The 19,714-nt window shown below is 34.7% G+C and overlaps 1 protein-coding gene across 12 annotated transcripts in view; it reads right to left on the reverse strand.

Moving 5' to 3' along the window:
- The window catches only part of SLIT2 (slit guidance ligand 2), a 260,141-nt gene that overhangs the window by 57,922 nt on the left and 182,505 nt on the right, over nt 1–19,714 (reverse strand). For 8 of the 12 annotated variants that reach the window (XM_015625539.3, XM_033513633.1, XM_015625538.3 and 5 more), the window contains 8 exons: nt 16,292–16,363; nt 15,601–15,672; nt 14,997–15,068; nt 12,995–13,138; nt 12,701–12,864; nt 11,908–11,931; nt 8,181–8,331; nt 2,029–2,103 (listed from right to left, as the gene is read on the reverse strand). In XM_015625539.3, the coding sequence (XP_015481025.1) occupies nt 2,029–2,103; nt 8,181–8,331; nt 11,908–11,931; nt 12,701–12,864; nt 12,995–13,138; nt 14,997–15,068; nt 15,601–15,672; nt 16,292–16,363 (774 nt within the window). The remainder of the gene's footprint in view (nt 1–2,028; nt 2,104–8,180; nt 8,332–11,907; nt 11,932–12,700; nt 12,865–12,994; nt 13,139–14,996; nt 15,069–15,600; nt 15,673–16,291; nt 16,364–19,714) is intronic. The other 4 variants (XM_015625541.3, XM_033513635.1, XM_015625540.3 and 1 more) reach the window with 1 other exon arrangement.

A 19,714-nucleotide genomic window follows, 5' to 3' on the forward strand; every position in this document is an offset into this window, starting at 1 on the left:
TTGTCCTTGCTGTAACACGGATACTACTTCACCCACTTCACACAGATATTTTAAAGATTAATGTTGCATAGCTAATCAATGTTGCAGTGCATACACATGCTTTATTACTGATGAAGCATCAAATCAATGAAACATTTAGGCCTCCATTTTTCAATGTCATCTATGCAGAAAGATCTTTGCACTATTTTGAAACTCCAGCAGAAATAGGAGCTTCACAGAAATATATATTCATTCATATTGGTGTCTCTGCAACATCAGTACTTCACTTCTTTCCAGTGATGCTTTAACAGTCACTGTATTACTCTATCAAAGGAAGAATATTGTAACAACTGATAACTATTAGGAAGTTATGGTGCAGTATTATTAAAATAGTTAATTCTTCATTTATTTTTTTTCCATTCTTTTCCCTTTTCAATTAACCAGATTTTAAAGCCTTTGGGAGTTCCAACAAACAGCTACAAGAAGATTGATTAATATTCATCCTTTTTTTTTTTCCTTTTGTCTTGAACACCTCCTCAACTTAAAAGGAATATTGTTAAACATGAAGATTTAATGTATGTATAAATGTGTGCGTATGCATCTGCATGTATTCTGTATGACACATCAAGTATTTTATTAATTTCATAGAATCCTGCCACACAGAATGTCTTGGATTGGAAAGGACCTTAAACGTTATCTAGTTCCTCTGCTGTAGGCAGGGACAACTTTCACTATATATCAATGAGGACATTAAATACAGATGCTTAAGGGGCACCATTTGTCACTGATGTCTTCAGGACTCTGAGCCCACTGACCATTACCCTCTGGATGCTGCTGTTCAGAAAATTTCTTATCCATCTAAGTCCACCCATCAAATCCATCTCTTCCCAGTTTAGAGAGAATGATGCTGGGGGGTGGGGCACATCAAAGGCTTTTTGGAAGTTCTGATAAATGACTCCTGTAGCCCTTCTCTTGTCCACTGATGCTTCATATTGATACTTGATATTTCCAAAGTAAACTGTAGCTGTAAAAAGTGCTAATCTGAGATTCTTGAAGATTGAATAAAACAGGATATCTACTGTATAGCAGCAGAACACTGTTGTGCCAAACATCCTACATTTTTTTTCTAAGTACTGCATCCCAGTTCAAAGTCATAAGGTGTACTCAAGCGGAGAAGTCAAAAACAAGTTCATCTAACATTGTTGGGGTTTTTAAAATATTTTCATCTAAAAAATCTGTAATAACTAATTGTGACCATGGTAGCAAGTATCTGGTTAAGGCTAACAATATTTGAAGCAATACTATTTCTCCCTTAAGATTTTGATCACTAATACTGATCTTTTACAACTGGTAGTCACTTGGTGACTACTAATCTATTTTTACTTGAATCTTTCTTCACTTATAATTTATGTTTGGATTTAATCCTGAAATGATTGAGCACAGAGTCACAAAGTCTGTCTAAATCATCTACCACAATATGTCTTTTACATAAACTAAAGAAAAGCTTTACATAGTCTCACTTTCAGCAACAATTGCAACTGGTAAGATTATAAACTACTCTTAGAATATTAACTGTTAGCATGGATGACCTATCAAACCACTTTTTCTCAGTCATTTAAATTTTTATATTCCCCTCACCTAATGACCGTTTAATGAAGCACAGAATCAACGGCATGTCCTTAATGTGCTGAAAGAGGCAAAATTGTCTGGTTAGAGAGTAATACAGGAAGTTACAAAAGATTACTGGAATCTTTTCTAAGCAGCTTATACTGTGAGCTCCCTGCTGTGGCTGCATAACAGACCAGCTGGCTGGATGCTGCCATGAAGGTGCTGGAGCTATACACCATGAGAAGTGGCTGCTGGCAGTGCCAAGCCCCATGCAGGAGAGCTGCCAACTCTGACCTACCTCAGGGATTAATTTAAACCCATTCTTGATTTTCGATTGGAATAAACTGAATCTTTTGTAGATTAGAGCTAAGAAAGGTGGAGAGACACAGCAAGGAGCTAATACACTATTTGAATAGACAAGGTCATTGAAGTTGCACTTACATTTTACGCAGCTGAGGAAGTTTCTTAAAGATTCCGGTAGCTTCCAGGACTGAAAATTCATTGTTATTTAGTCGCCTAAAAGAAATGACATCATTTTCAGAAAAAAAATTATTCAGAGATTGATACAGAACGTTCCACATAAAGTGAACTTCTCAGTCTGGTTTCCCTGAACATCTGATATTTAACTGGTAGCTGAAGAACAATTCCTTATAATTCCTTAGTAACATTTCTAATTTTGATTATTCCTGTGAATGAACATTCTCATTCCAATGAATGAACAATCTCATCGGTTAAACTTGGGAGTGCATAAGACTATTTCAAAACCCGATCAAAAAATTTTATATAGCTAAAACTGAAAAGGAATTTAAGATGATGTTTTTAATTTTTCAAACAAAAATGTAGCTTAGGGAGGATTCCATGGCAACTTATAAATAGAAGTCTTTAAGAAGGACATATAAACCACTGAAGATTAGTCTTCTGTTCTTTAAAGGCTATCAGGTGGAGTCTGCCAGACATCTGGAGGTACTCACAGAACACTATTTACAAGAATGAAATAATTACTCTTCTTTTGAATAGGGAATGAAACCCACTGCAGAGGTTTTCCCATGAATTTAAAAACACTTCCCTGTTTAAAAACCATGATTTACCTTCATACTACTACAGCTGGCACACACATATTGCTTAAGGCTGCATTAAATGCTGACTTGGAGCACTGTAAGAGGTGGGCAATGAGCAACAAATACTAGCTGGGCACTTCTCTTTCCTGCACAGGTATCACAAGGCTTACAGTATAGTGAACCTTTAACAGCAGTTAGGTTAGGGGACCATCTATATTTCAAAAAATACCTGCATTGACCCAGTACTCCCTATTTCCTCTCTTAGAAAGAAAATGGAAATGATGAGTCTTAGATCCTTTATACACTATAATGGAGCCATATTATTAAGGGAGTCTGTCCAGCAATTTTTTAGACATCTTAAATAGGAAGAAGGTATGACTGACAAAATCACTGAGAGATGAAATTCAGCCCAATTCTAAACCCAGAACACTTTACAGAATTGCCTTATTGCAAGACAAGTTTTAAAAAAAAAAACCTAGAAAATGAAAGAAAGCTGCTGTTCATCCTTCCCTCCTGTTCATTCTCATTGACAGCCAGAAGGGAAATTAAGGTTGTAAATCTGAAGGTATGGTTGTACAACAGTTTCAACATGGAACCAGACGGAAAGAAGACCAAAGTTCTTTGGATATACACCGAACACTCCACACTAAATCTACTTTATCACACTAAACACTAAACTACTCTAAACACTTTATCACACTAAACTACAAGGAACGTGAATTTCAGAAGATGCTATCACCTCTAAAAATCAGCTGAATGACTTAATGTGATTTTTAGTGGGACCATATGAAATATTCTTGCACATTCTCAATTAACAAACTGCTTCTTCACACTAAACAAGCTTTTCTGTACCATATCTATCAACAACAGAACAACTGACCATCTATAAATGCTGACATCTTCAAATACTTTTCAAGTGCTGTACCATCTAGAATGAATTGATAATGAAAACATTAACTGATTTTAATACTTGCTCTACTGCAAACATTTCTAACCCCACTGAAAAATGCAAACAATTAGATCATTTCTTCTTTGCAACAAAAACAATAATTTACCTATTAAAAGTAATTTACCTTGTCTCTCCCTCAAGTTTTTCTCATGTAAATGCCTTCACCCTTCCAGTCTTCTTTTCTATGATTTTTGTTCTCCTTCAGTTTTTTTCTTAGCAATTATATTCATCTTGAAAAATGAAGTCTTTAACACAGTATTCCAGCTGATCCTTTACTATTGCTATGCACAGTACAATAATAATTTCCTGTAATTTACATTCTACATTCCTATACATATATCCTGAAATGAAATGTGCATTAGTGTCCAATAGCACTCCTTCATCTTTAATATGTATGATAACCACATCTTTTTATCTTGACCTACTTGCTGTTTATGCCTCAATCTTGTATTTCCAGTGCTAAATAGTTCTATTTAATTTCATATGAAGAATATTAATTTTTATTTTATTTAAATTGTATTTATGTTATTTAAGTTAGCCTACAAGAAATGGAGTCAAAATCATTACAGATGACTGGAAAGTTTACAGATGTGAGGGGATCTCCATCTTCTAGATCCTAATATTATTTTTTGAGACCAGTGCTCTTCACTGGTAAAGACAGCAACTATCATTATTACTCATCAATCACTAGATCAAGAAAATGATCTTAAAATTACTTTTATCTGGTCAATTCAAGAAAAGTTCTGAAATATCATTCTCAAAACAAAAACTAAACACAAGTATTTGATCATGATGTCTACACATTCGGTTTGTCTGGATTATTTGATGCTTTTTCCTGTTTTAGTAACACAATGGCTAAGATATTGCATGTTTTTGAATATTAGCTGAACCTTCCTGGAAGCTTATATTCTGCAGTGATATTCATACTTTCTAAAAGTACCTTGTTAGGTGATCATCTATTGTAAAATCACTATAAAAATTCAATATGTCAACTGAAATTATTTTTTATTTAGCAATTTTTATTTTTCATTGTTGATTTATTTTATTTCACATTTTTATTCTCCTGGGGACATCGAGTGATTTCTGAAATGCTTCCTGCATTTTCCTATATATCAGAAAGCTACCTGAAAAATATTTTATTTCTGGGGTGCAATTACAGACTTGTACTTTATATCAAATACTTCACGATCAGATTAGACAGTTCATTCAATGTCTCTCTGGAAGACTTTGAGCAAGTGACAAAATGGGAAATTAGAACAGCAGTTATTTGATTTAGTTAATTATTTTTTAACTTTTACAATTAAGTATCTGTCTTGAACTATAATAATATTTTCAGATTTTCTCTTAAAAAAACAGAACCAGGGTTTTTTCCCCCTGGTATTATTACTGTAGCAATTTACACAATAGGCACTTCTTTTAGAGAATCACAGGATATGCTGAGTTGGAAGAGACCCACAAGGATCACTGGGTCCAGTTCTGGCCCACTGTCACCACAGAGAAGAGCTCAGTGCCTGCCCCTCCTCTCCTCTCACAAGGAAGCTGCAATTGCAGGGAGGTCAGGCTCCTCTTCTCCAGGCTGAACACACCAAGGGACCTCAGCTGCCCCTCACACGGCTTCTCCTCAAGGCCCTTCACCATCTTTGTTACCTACCTTTGGACAACTTTTTTCCTTACTTTTCATCTTCATTTCCAAGCTGAGTTTCAGCTCCAAACATCACCCTGCAGAAATTAGTCTAGCTCTCCTCATCACCTAAAGAAGCATCAGTGTAATTTGACTCTAATGAGTGTTTTTATATCATATTTTGTGGATTAAAAAATAAAAAAAAAGAAAAAAGAAGGCTAACTAGCTGCTATTCTCATACATGTCAGTAAATATTGCAAACTGGAAAGCAAAGAATGGTTCTAGAACTAGACTGGGAAGTCCCAAGATGAACAACAATGAAAGTTCATCGAAGACCAGGAATAACAGGAGGAAAGAAGAGGAAGAGCTGTAACTCTTGCATCATTGAGGCAAATATCAAAAGAATGTATTTGGCTAGAGCAGATGGATTTTTAGCAGAAGTAAAAAAAAAATGAAGAAGTAATTTCTCTATTCTCTCTAGAATATTTGCAAGACTGTTGAAATTTTTATTACATCAAATGACTTGAAGAACAATCTGTACAACCTATCAAGTAGAAGGTTGAATAATGACTTTTTTACAGTTAAACACCATTTTACTTGGATGGAATGCTGGAAAGAAAAGGACTCTAATGGCAAACAATATAAAGGAAGCAATGATGGAAACTAAAGAGAGATAGAGCCCATCTCAAAGTAAAAGTTCCCATTTAAAAAAAATTAACAGAAGTGAAATAGAATAGCTTCTGTAAAAGTCTTAGGGGAATGGTGGATTTTTTAATCCACTAACACTGTGAAATAAGACCAGATATTTTCTGAAAGAAGTGCTGTAACCAAATATTTAGTAAAAAAAAAATAAATTGTTGACTGGTATTTGAGTGTTTAGGATATAGAGTAGATGAGGCTTGATTATTTCCTTCTGAATTTAACTGGTAGGAACCATAATTATAGAAAGAAAACACCTGGCAGTATATATTTGACATGTAAATAAATTAATTTAAAAACAATTAAAATGCTAAATTAAGGTTATTATTTCTTCAGAGAAGAGACAATTAAACATGATTCCTCCTAAATATCAAAGTAATGCATGCTTGATAATTTCAACAACACCATTCCTCTTCTATTGGTTCAGTAACTTCATTTATACAACCACGACTTTATGATCTCCTTCTACAGTTTAACCTGTTACCTATCCCATCAGCTTTTATCTTTAACAATTTTGTCTCAGAGTATCAGATAATATAAAATGTATTCCTCCCCTCACACAGGACTTTATACATTTTTTTTCCTTGGATTTGTGATTAGAACATGTTGTGTTTTAAACCCAGCAAGACACCATGTTCAACACAGCCACTTGTTCTCTCCTCCACCATCAGCATCAGGGAGGGAACCAGAAGGATAAAAGCTGGAAAACTCATGGGTGGAAATAAAGACAGTTAAATAGGGAAATAAAAAGCCATGCACACAAGCAAATAAAAACAATAAACTAATCTGCTGTTCTCCAGGGGCTGGCAGGTTCAGCCATCCCCAGGAGAGCAGGGCTCGATCAATTGGAACAGTGTCTTGAGAAGACAAACACCATAACTCCAAAAGCTCCACCCTTCCTCCTTCTTCCTTCCCTTTATATACCGAGTATGATGTCACATGGTGTGGAATATCCCTTGCTTCAGTTTGGGTCACCTGTCCTGGCTGTGTCTCCTCCCAATCTCCCAGGCACCCCTCAACTTTCTTGCCAGCACAGCAGTACAAAAAGCAGAAGTGTCTGTGGCTCTGTGTCAGTTCTGCTCAGCAATAACAAAAACATCTCTACATTATCAACCCTAAATTCAGCACAATTCCAAATCATAAGCCCACACTATCCTCTGTGAAGGAAATTAACTCTACCCCAGCCAAAACCAGCACAGAAAATTACTAAGTTAAACTCCTTCTCCCAGCTTAGAGACAGAAAAATGTCTCCATCCGTGTTTTAAAAATATTTCTGTTTTAAATCCCTTTTCCTGTCCAGAACAGTCTCATTATTTCATATCTGATTGCCATAGTGTTGCTTTGATATCAAGTGTGGACTGCTCTTTTAAGAGGCTTCCCATCCTGTTGCCCATCCCACCCCTGCAGGTGACAACCTGATCACAATAATCTTGTCTGCACATCTCTATACTGCTTTACTATGCCAAATGAAAGTACCTTTTTTTTTTTGTCACTCAACATTTTGCCTTATTCTTTAAACTGAATCTCATAGGAAAACCAACTATTTCCTTCCACCTTTGCTCTGCAATGACAGCCACTTTCATCTACCTTTCTACCAATCCTTCAACCATCTCTTCATCCCCTTTTATACTATTCTTTGCACGTGGATAAACCTTGTAAAACAGTTTTAATTTTATCTTTCACTCCCTCCTCGAAGATTACTACAGTTGTAATGCCTACAAATCATTCCTACATGGCACTTATTAAGCAAGTAATAATCTCCGAGTTCCTCTCCCCCCATCTCTATTCATTATATTATTATCTCTTCTTCTTAACTCTGTCCTGTTTGTCTGCTTTATCTTCCTCTGTTTTCCTGGCCAACAAATGTAATGTATGCTTTGCATAAAAATAATCGTCTCTGTCTGTTTAAACATCTAGGTAACATTTTTTTAGATGGACCTCTTTGGTTACTGGATGCCCTACTTTCCCCTGCAGTTAAAATCAAAATAAACCCCACAACTTTTAAAAAACCCAAGTGGATTGCTCAGGTCCTGAAGAACTAGAAACATAGAATAGCTATTTTGTATCTTTATCATGGGTTTTTAAGGCTCCATGGTATTGAAATAATGCATAAATAATTTTTATGAATATTTAGTCCTTTGAAGTGCACCACAGAGGTTAGTTTCAATTTTTACTGTTCAAAAAAAGGAAAGCTATGGTTTTATATTTAAAAATTTTAGTTTGTTTCTCTATAAGTAAATAATCCTTTATTATGGGTTCAACTTACAACTCTGCTGTGTACTGGGGAATGTGATCAGGAATTTTGTTGAGTTTCTGATTGGAGCAGTCCACTGTGGTTCCTTCACAGCGACATTTCTCAGGGCAAGCCAAATCTGCAAAGCAGTCTCCACTTAATTTGGATCTGTAATCTTCAGTGCCTGTAGAAGATTCAAGTCAAAACACAGATACTAAGTCAATAAAGTATAAGATTTGCTTCTTGTGAGAGGGTTGAAAAGACATCTGCAATGCAGATAACGGGTGGGCAACTTGGGAAATGCATGATAAACTTTGTGATACTGAACAGACACAAGGGCTTCAAGAGAGGGTTAAATATAGGGACTTAAGATATGCTGGAAAAAGAAACTGAGACCAACTTCACATAGCAGGATAACATTAACTTGAGCTTTTCACAGCCGTACTTTCTGCTGATTGTGTTGTCAGCCAAACTTGCCTTGTTTATAGCTAATCACTCAAATACCACTGTTTGTTTTAGAATTTGTTTTCTTTCTCTGTATCAAGAATAAATAAATCCTGAATGTCACCTTTTCTCTTTCTCTGGTCACAAATTTGTATTGTTGACTGGACTTCATTAACCTCTGTGATTTTTTTTTTTTATAGTCCCGATACTCCACATCATCTCAACAAATAAGTTGAAAGCCCTGTTTTCAGCTTTAATTTAAAAAATGTGTGATCCTGACTTAAGCCTCAGCAGCTTGCCATGCTGTAGAAAGCTGCGTGACGTTCCATGGTGCTTGACAGAACCATGTTTTACTCATACCTCACAACCACATGGTTAGATCAAGCACAACAGAAAATCTCGCTACATTATCAAAACTGCATCCATTAGGCCAAGGATAAGAGCAAGGGAAAAGAGGAAGGAGTAGGCATAAATTACAGAAGCAATTGAAGTTTAATACTTGCTTACATGACATGGCATTCTTATTACTGAATGTCCAGTGCCACGGTAACAGTATCACTGTCACAGATTAAATAAAAATACAATATATATAAAAATAGGAAAAAAGAAAAAAAAAAAAAAAAGAACCACATTGAAAGTTTCCTCCACCATTTCCCAGAGTCAGTCAAAGAAAACATCCTAAACATATCAGGAAAAAACATCACGTAAGGAACTGAGGGTGGGTGACAAAGAAAACAAAGAGAAGCCAAAAGGACCTGTGGGTTCTTCTTGGACAAAGGTGAAAAGACTGAGACTAGTAGAAGGTGCATCAGGGCTGGGAGGTACACTGTGATTTAGTTCAGACACTGAACTTTACTTACAGCCAAAATGGTGAACTCCTGAAAAAGTAAAGATAGCCAAGAAGGAAAGAAAGACAGAGTAATGCCAATTAAGACAAAAACATGAACTAAGATCTCATGTTCTCTACTTAACTTTCATTTGATTAGAAGATGGTGCTAGGGCCATTGTCTTCAGCAGAAAGAAAGAATAATTCATTTTGAGTGCCATTTAAAAATGAAGATAAGATTGGGGTTTATTACAGATTTTATATAGGATGATGATGATCACGCCTCCCATTAATTACTCTTCGCTATTTTGAATGTGTTCTTTAAAAGTCGCTCCCTGAACGTATATAGGAGTTACAGAATATGCTGAATTGGAAAAGATCCACAAGGATCAATATATACATAATATGCCACTTAAATCCTTGATAAACCAAACAAATGTAGGAGAAACAGATTGCTCAGTGGGGGGGAAAAAACCCAACAGTCATCACATACTATTTTATCTACCACTTGTAAATGTTTTAGTAATCCATATGATGAAACTACCATATAGTACTTCTATGAGGTAACAGATAAATTATATTTTTTCTAATAAATGATTTAATACCCACAAACTTTTAGTCTTCCAAATTACTACAATGAAATTGTACTAGAACTTCATAGTGTCTGCGGACAACATCTCTAAATGACATGTTTAAAACAAATACTAAAAATATTTAGGTGTTTAAAGAAATACTAAGATTATTTTATAGTATCCACCTAAGTATAAAGAAGTGGTTTTTGGCACTTCTTAATACGCAGTAAAAGAGTCTGTAAATATGTTTGTTTTTTTTTTCTCCAGAGTACATCACTGTTAGCAGTTTAAAGAATTAAATATTCATGGACAATGCCTTCAAGAACTAAATTATTTTTAGGTAGCATCTCCCTGAGAACCTGATAGAGAAAGCAACAGAAGCTGTATTTCAAGAAGCATTTATATAGCTCATTTTTTAAAATTTAATTCTTTTTCTTCTTCTTCTTCTCCCCCACCCTGCCCTCCCCCAGGAATAGTAATTTTTAAAGGGTATATAAATAAGGCTAAACTGCATGAGTGGCCATATTATAACCAGGTTGTGAAGACATTTACTGGCAAGAAAACACTTCTAACTCACAAGCAAAAGTTGTGCTGGCAAGGTTGAGTAGAAGTCCCTCTGTGGCAGGAATACAGCTGTTCTACACATTAAGGAATTGAGTGGTACTACAGGTTTGTGAAATTGAATCACCCTGTTTTATGCTGCTTTAAAACACACTTTTGTGGATGCCAGTGCTGACAAATTGCTGCCTTATTTTGTATTTCATTTTGTCTTTTTTCGCATTCAAACTAATATAGTTTTTATAATTCATATTAGTATAAGGGCATGAAGAACTTCACATGACTGCTGCAAATTTAAGTGTTACATCACACAGCATTTGAAGAAGAGCTGTTAAACATACCACCTAAAGAGACAACAACTAAGATGACTCCAGAATGATGATATACCTGTAGTACTTGAAAGAAGAAGTGCACTGGTGTCCTAATCAATTACTGTAAATATTTTTCTAGATATTAACCATGGCAGAAAATCCTGATTGCTAATCACATACTGTAATTTATCAATAGAGACATTACTCCCTTCTTTATTTTTTTATTTATAATCTGTTATGAATATAATGCGAGTGAATATTTTTTTTTCTATTAACAAAACAGTAGACACACTGACAAGCAAGGTAAAAGAAAGAAAAATCCATATTTCAAAGAGCTAGGGGCAACATTGGTAAATCTTTTGTAAAAATATCATAGACATTGTAGCTTAAAGCAGTGTGCAAATTGCTATTTCACGCCAACTCTTAAGTCATATTTTCTTTAATGGAAAGCATTTCTGATTCACTGTTTGCATGTGACCACAGAATGCCTGTAATTAAGAATATCAGCTTTCTTTTCCAAGCATTCCACTGTGATTTCCTAAACAAAAGGAGGGTGAGCAAGCAGCAGATGCAGCCAGCGTAGAGCATGAAAGCAAGGCAAGGAATCGTTCATTTGTAGAATGTTTAGTCTTTAAAGTTGTGCTAGCTCTTTGATGGCAGCATGGTTTCCTGTGTTTAAAAGCAGCTCAGGAGCTACATTTTAAAAACAGTAGCAGCAGAAAGGCAAGGTACAGGGTAAGTAAAAGTGTCAGTTAAAATATGAACTAGCAGGTGCAACCTTCTAAATAATTTAAGTATACGTATAATTTTGGTAGGTTGTGTACAAATCTGTGAGACAGAAAAAGGTAAATGGAGCTGCATGCTGAGCTCTTATATTCAGAAAACAGAATTACTAGGATTCTACTAAGGAAAACTATGTATAGCTACAGGTAATGACTAATGTTAATACACATGCATCAGTTTCCTAAAAGCTATGACAAACTTTGCTTTTGGGGTGAAAGGGAGAGAATATCTGCAGTTAGTCAATCTTACTGCAGAGCCAAACCTACCTGGAATGAAATACTGTTCTTTAGCTAAATAAAGAGAAAAAAAAAAAAATAGAAGATGCACCTGAATGTCAGCAAGCAAAGAATGAGTTTTATTAGATTAAGTATGGACTGCAGTTAACTACAGATAATTTAGTGAAAAAAATGCTTATTCACAATGAGAGCTGATAAACAACAAAGTGTGAATAGTCATAAATGTATCCGGAACACGGATAACGAAACAGTTTTCATCTGGTATTTGCACTTGAGACTGAATAAACTGTAGATTGTGAAATGCACCTGGAACAGCTGGTTACCATATGACAAAAGTTAGGATTTAAAGAAATGTAAGTAGGAAATGGAATAAGATTAGAAAAAGAAAACAGTAAATTTCAGTATGAAGCAAGCTCCCTGTATAAAAGGAATATGTTATGTTTCCATATTTAGCTTAGAAATTTTTAGATCTTTCACATATTCCAGAGCCCTGTGGAAATTTAAAGAAATGATTTATGGTGGTGATACTTGTAGTGAATAACTTTAGCATTTCATCCTGAAGTTTTATATATTACATTTATTTTGTTAGATTTAATGCTGCTCAGAAATAGTGCCAAGTATGTTAACTGCAGTAATGTTCCGTGATCCAATAGTCTACGACTTCCCAGATTTCTCTCTATTCAGTCAATGAACTAAAAAGAAAAATTCTGTGACGTTTAATAATTCTGTAGAGAGACAGCTGCTTTCATTAGAACTTCTATAACCACTATTTTTTTTTTTTTTGCCAATAAAGGAAAAATAGCAGCTGAAGTAAGAAAATTACCTGAGCAGCGGAATTTCTTGCTTTTGATCTGGCCGATCCTTTTGTTTGCCAGACGGCGGGGGCTGGTGCAACGGGCACCACTGGTCTCAATGGGGTTTGTGTGAAGATAATCCGCCAGCCACTTCAGATGGCAGTCACAGATAAATGGGTTCTGAGCCAAATGCCTTTCATGGAGGAAAAAAACCAATAATATCACACATTATTTCCCTTTGGTCTCAGCAGTAGCCAGTGCTTTTACTGCACTGGAGACTATGAAGTCATACTTGAGGAAAGCATAAACAAGAATATACGTACAAGGTCTGAATTGCACGTAGGGGTGAGAAGGTGCCTTTTGCAATGGTCTGAAGCTTGTTGTCGTACAAAGAAAGAAGATTCAAGTTGTGCAGATCTTGAAATGCATCTACTCGCAGACAATTGATCTTGTTGGCATTCAGTAATCTGTTTAATGGAAGATAATAATAAAACTGAAAGGAATAGCTCCTTGACACAGCTTCAGCATTTTTCACAGACATCTTTGTGCACCTTTGCAACCAGAACAAGAAATGTGGTAACAAATATAAATTGACACTGACATAAGGAATTTTAAGGAAATTAAGTATCTTATTTAGGTTATGTGTATTCCTACATATTTAAACCTTGGAGGTGAAAAATTTACATTTATTAAACTAAAATCACATTTCTTGCATGTGTTGGTAGAATGTCTGTGTGGTATTTGTGTACTGTGCAGAGAAACAAGGCTAAAAAATCAAGTATTTTCAAGGAAAACTAGTTTCTTCTGCCAAATAAATAAACAAAAAAGGAACTGAACACTGTGTTCATTAGCTGGAAGAGATGTGCAGTGGCACTTTTAATTATATGTTACTAATCAGCATGCTGCCACATTAACAGAGTTGTAGTAAAAACTGGTGGCATGGAATATATCCAAATCTGTCTTGGATCCTTTCTCCTTTGCATCTTCAAAGGGAACCTTTTCTTCCCTGTATGTCCCAGACTTTTAGTGTTAAAACAAACAAGCCTGCCTAAACCAAGCCCTTCTGAGGAGGAAAAAAAAAAAGCCATTCCTTTAGATGCATTTTTATAACCAAGTATTTTTTACTTCTTTCCATTTTGATACAGAAATGGAATGAAATGGTGGATTTGAAAATGGTCTGATAGAAAGTTTTGCCACACAAGTAGAAATTTACTTAGACATAAATGTAGTATCTATACAATGCATATTAAGATATGGACATTTTTTTAATGCAGACTTGAGAGCTTGGAAAGGTCTTTTGCCTTTTTTTAAATTATTTTTACCAGATCTGAAACATATTTTATAACTAAAACATCTTTAAAGGAAAACAGGAAAGCATATCCTACCCACTACTACACTATTTTTGTGACTAAAGTAAATCAAAATGCACACCTCTAGGTGGTGCTAGAACTTGCATTTTCTTTGTATATATTTACTGTTTTGACATCTTCAATTAGTTGTTTTTAATATACATTTTGCCAACCACTTCATAGTGAAGTCTGGACATTAGATAATTCTAAACATGTGTGATGATGTTTTAAATTCTTTAAGAAGACTAACAAGTCAGTTATTCTGGGACAAGTTCTTTCAAAAACACTACTGTTGTATGGTCTATTTAACACATTTCTTTTGCACAGTACACCTACTGCACAGCCTCTTCTGCTAAATATTGATAATCTTTGATAAACTTATCACAATGATGTACTTTATTCCAGTATAAAATCTAAACAGCGGTGGTTTAAAAGGTTACATGTGGAAATTTCCAAAGTGTTAAACTAAGTAGCAGCTCGAGTTCACAGATTCAAAGAATCACACAGGGTGTCAGAAAACATTAGAAGTCATCAATGAAACTGTGGTGCATTACTGTTCTTTCATGGGTACAACTAGAAATGCAATTTCATAGCATTTGCACTATATATTTTCTCTTTATAAAACACACAGAAATGTTCCTTCTATGGTTCCCACGTAACTATATACATCCTATTTGCCATTTACAGTGTATCATATCTTTATGAGTTTTTTCCTTAGAAATTCCACACAGGACAATAATTCCATTTTATTCATTTTAGGCTGAAACATTAACTGATATGATCACATTTGTGGAAGAATGGCAAGATGGCCTACAACAGTCTTGATTCTTTTGGTTTTAGCATAGTTTGGTTTTAGCATACTTTGATCTTACATATGGGATTTCCTGCCAGTTCTTATTCTGGCATAAATCTCTCATCATGTTTACCCTTTTAAATGATCCCAAAATAGAATAAACAAAACAAAAAAAATACTCACAGCAGTTGCAGAGAAAAGAGTCCTTCAAATAGCCCCTTTGGAAGTTCTGTGATTTTATTGCCATAGAGGACACTGTACCAGGAAATAAAGCAAACAAAACTACCATTATGAAAGGCATATGTTATGGGATTTTGACTTCAAAAATAGAGAAATTCCCATTTTCCTGAAAGGAATTTAGTAACAACCACTTAATACTTGCAATATCATTGTGTTCCTGTGAGGCAGCAGGATCGCAGGCTTTCCCAAAAGCTGTGTAACCCAAAGGGATCTCTGCAGAATCAGCACCTCACTGATTACAGGCTTACCAAGGGACCCTGATAAGTGGATTTGCTGATTGCAAGAACAACTAACTGGGGAATAAAAGACACGTTTGGTTTTGTTCAACTCTTTGCCATGAATATATTTATAAAAAACACCCCATACATTATTAGTGTCCAGCTGTAAACGAATATTCAATTACCACTATCATTCTGACATTATTATTACAACTTGCAGAATGGATTGAATGTATAGCAAAATTCTGCATGGAGCCAAAAGGCCAAAATAATTTCACTATAAGAATGTGAGAAATTTGCTTCTGTTTACAGGTCTAACAGATACCTACAGTGAATTGAGAGAACGTAAGCCCTGGAAAGCATCTGGAGCTGCTTCAGAGATCTGGTTATTGCTCAGGTCACTGAAATAAATAAAATATGATTCAATTTATTCAAGCTATTTTCAAAATAATTAAGATAATATGTAATTAGAATTAAGCATGGATGGTAGAGAGGAACTAAAATATTTACATGAGACACTGCCAAAGAATTTTAATATAAAACCACTAAAATTGCCAGTACACTGAAACAATATGCATAGTTAAAAATAGTTCAAAATGCTTGAAAAAAAAGGACAAAATATTTACTTTTCCTAATTGCTTAAGTACATTTTAAAAAATCCTCTGCTTGCTAAAACCCTAGAGCTATACAGCCTCAAAAATATTTTGAAATTATCCTAATTTTTTTTTTACTAGAATTTTCACTACAGTAACATACAGCTTTTATGCAGAAGCACATTAAACAATTTCAATATTTAGTAAAAAAACCAATTATTATTAATATGACAAAGATGCTATATGGCCTCAATAATATGGCTGCCATATCATTTTACCTTCTTTCTAGCAGTCAAACTTTCTCAAGTGCTCACACACAAACTGCAGCTCCCCTGTACCATCTTGTTTCTTATCTTGATATATGTGTGTGTGTATATATATATATATATATAAATATGTAAATAAATGAAAGTTATTTGGCACTTACATTCTTCGAAGCTTTTTATAGGGGGAGAAAGCTCCAGGAGGTATGACCTTGATTGAATTTTGTTCTAACCGTCTGCAAAAAAATAGCAACAACATAAAAATACAACCCCCAAGATAAACAAAGATCTAAAGCCTGTAAGAAACTGGAAGGGATAATTTTCAACAAAGAAGACAATTTCTTTGTTTTTCAGTATAATTTTTATTTCATTCATTAAAAAAAAAAAACAAACCCAAAATAAATAACCCAAATAAACACCTCACCAGCCAAGCAGCCAAACCATTTAACCTGTAGAGAGTAATATTGTAAATTAAAACCAAATCTTGATTTTATATTTAAAGAAAATTTATTTTCAGAGCATAAGATTTTTCTAAGATTTAAGACAGAATTGTCATCAAAAGTTTCAGTCTTGAATTAGTCTTAATTTACTTCCAATGTGTTATTCACATATAGAAATTTGCATTGTAATTTTTATTCAGAAATGCCTAAAGATTTCTATTAAATAATTGAAATATGCAAACCATGGGAATAGGGAGAGGAATGTTCCTAACAACCAGATAATATATGTTGCTACCTGCAATGAGACAACTGCCATATTTAAAGATGCACACGATTTCTTTAGACACTGTACACAAAATATTTTCTTTAAGAGATAATACTGGTTTTACACAGCCACACTTCTAACTCCTTTAAACAAGTATTTTAATTTCAACTAGTTGCTAATGTTACTGGCCACGCTTGCTTTGTACCTATAGTGACTGCAATTGAAAATTCCCACTCTGTAAAGTGTGAATTTACTGATGGAAACCAATTTCCAAGATGATTTAGAACTTGTAGAGGTTTGCATATGGGAAATCCGTGCAGATAGAGAGCTATGGCCCAGGTGCCAATGAGTCAGAACAGAGTCAGTGATGAACACACTTAAAACAGAAGTTACTTCCTCACACACCCCAGTTCATCATGGTTATGGGAATGAAAATTCCTGCCATGTGGACATAAGAAACCATTGTACCAAAAAGTACTACAGAATTATTCAAACTACATGCTATGCTTGTTTAATAAGCTCTCTATTTCCTTCTTTCATGCACAGGTATCAACTTTATAATTTATGTACATAAAGACAATGCCAAAATCTTCTTAATAAAATTAATTAAAATTCCATAAGTTTACTGCATTATTCTATCTTGCAAGGACCTTGCCTCAGAATTTAAGGTGAAAGAGCCTTTTAAAATCTAGATGGAGAAATATTGGCCTATTTTTCCATTTTACTCTTGTCCTATTAACTGTCTTCTGTTTTATTTATGCTCTGATTGAGACACAAGTCTCTGTGTGTGTGCAATATAACTAATAAACACATATATTTTGAATAAGCTTTTCCAAGGAAATATTCTAAGAGCAATTGTTCCTTTTTATAAAGTTTCTTAAGAGATCATGACTGAACTGAAGCTGAAATTGAAGCAGCTGAACTGAAGCTTTTTTTGCCACCTTCATGAAGTCTCTTACAGGTAGAAATATTTGTATACTTAATACTTAAAATCTCTTTACTCTGATCATGTTTTAACTTAGCAGAATTTGTTGTTGAATAGCTTATGATGAACTCAAGAAAAAAACCCCAAAGCTCTAGAAAAATCATCTAGATGAAGAAAATCTCAGTTAATCACAACTGTTTTAGTCCTTTTTAGGAAAATGTTGTCACCCTTCTGTTGATTTCAGGTGTATTTTAAACACTGAAGGGAATCCCATGGGACAAGACAGAAAACTTTTTCCAAAACCATGTTGCTCATTCATTCTCTTCACCTTGGCTGAGCCTTTTGGACCCATGAAACACATTTTGCATCAGACTGGGAGTGCTGACCAGGATACAAAAAGGTCACTTCTCTCCTATACACTTGGCTAGATGCCAAAGGCAAACACCCAAATAAGCAAAAACTTGCTGAAAGTAAGGCCAACACCAAGTTAGGCCACACACAAGTATTTTCTGTCCTTATATTAAAATTTTAGCTTAATTTTCCCAGAAAAGAAAGATTAGGCATGGTTATAATCTAATTCAGTTTTCCCATACAGGTGGCTAAATCAGGGGGAGGTAAACCTTCCAGATAATAAAACTTCCTCATTTTAGTAACTGGAAGGAGTTGAGAAACCAAACTAACCCAGCCATGAAGAGCATGGTTGCAATCCATCCATTCCTGGCAAACACTCTGTTTGGCAGAAAGCAAATGCCTAACCACCAGGGATAGCCTAACCTGATGTTGATCAGATGTGGAGCCAAAACCAGCCAAAGAACTATCTTGCACAGGGAAACACATAAGGCATATGCAGGGAACTGGAAAGGAGAGGGGTGGTAAAAAGGACAGGGAAGGATTAGGCCATAATACAGAGGAGGTCTTGGATCTCCAGAGAGGGAAAAATGCTTCTGGGTATATGGGAAAGAGATATTGCAGCAGCAGTGCTCCCACATGAGGCTATCAGAAGCCTCATTTATAAAAGCTGCTTATTAGTTCAAGATGTAGAGATTTGTAACCTACTGCAGGAGGGGCTCCAGTCTACATTCACATATCTTGAAACATATAATGATCTTAACTAGGGAGGATAAGGCATGAGATAACTCAAAGTCTAGTATTAAATTAGGACATAATGTATTTTCCAGTTTATTCTCTTAATTAAAAATACTTATTAATTCCATAAACTGAAATACCTTACAGGATCCATGTAGACTATTTTTCATGAGAAGATGGAATAGCAGATTTCATTTACTGCTGTTGAATTTGGCTACAAATTACATGGGTCCAAAACCCAAAGAAGCCTTTCTACAGCATATTTCTGAGAGCTAATTTCCCAGCAGGTCTAGCACCAATTCACTGGTGGATATGAAAATGAACTTTACGTCAACTTTACCTAACATTTCCTTTTAGTGAGACATTTAAATTCTAGCAGACAGAATGTGCAGTCCTGGGATATATTTACAAGCTCTTCTGGATAAAGGATTTTAGCAGGATCATCTAAGTATGTATTTTCTTAATTTAAGCTGAAGTGTAGGCACTGAAATACATCACATTTTAGAAAATGAGATTAACATAAAACAGGAAGAAGAAGATTATATAAATACAGAAAAAAAAATATTTTATACTTCACTTTGTCTGTAAAGAATGCAAATCAAATCCACATTTTCAAACTTTGTTATATCCTCTAATTTTCTGCTTTATCTTCATAGAATCAGCTGAATTTGACAGAGTGTAAATTTGTATCCACTATTCCAGAGAAAATCTAATTAGATATATTTCCGACTCACAAAGTACAGATAGACTAATATCTAAGGAAATTTGCATTCTACTGATAAAACCCATAGAAATTAAAAAATCTTTTATATGAATGTCCTATATTAAATGAAATATTTTTAATTCTGGAATAGGATGGTTTGTAGTAATT

Source organism: Parus major, chromosome 4 (assembly GCF_001522545.3).
Source record: "Parus major isolate Abel chromosome 4, Parus_major1.1, whole genome shotgun sequence".
NCBI classification, from domain to species: Eukaryota; Metazoa; Chordata; class Aves; order Passeriformes; family Paridae; genus Parus; species Parus major.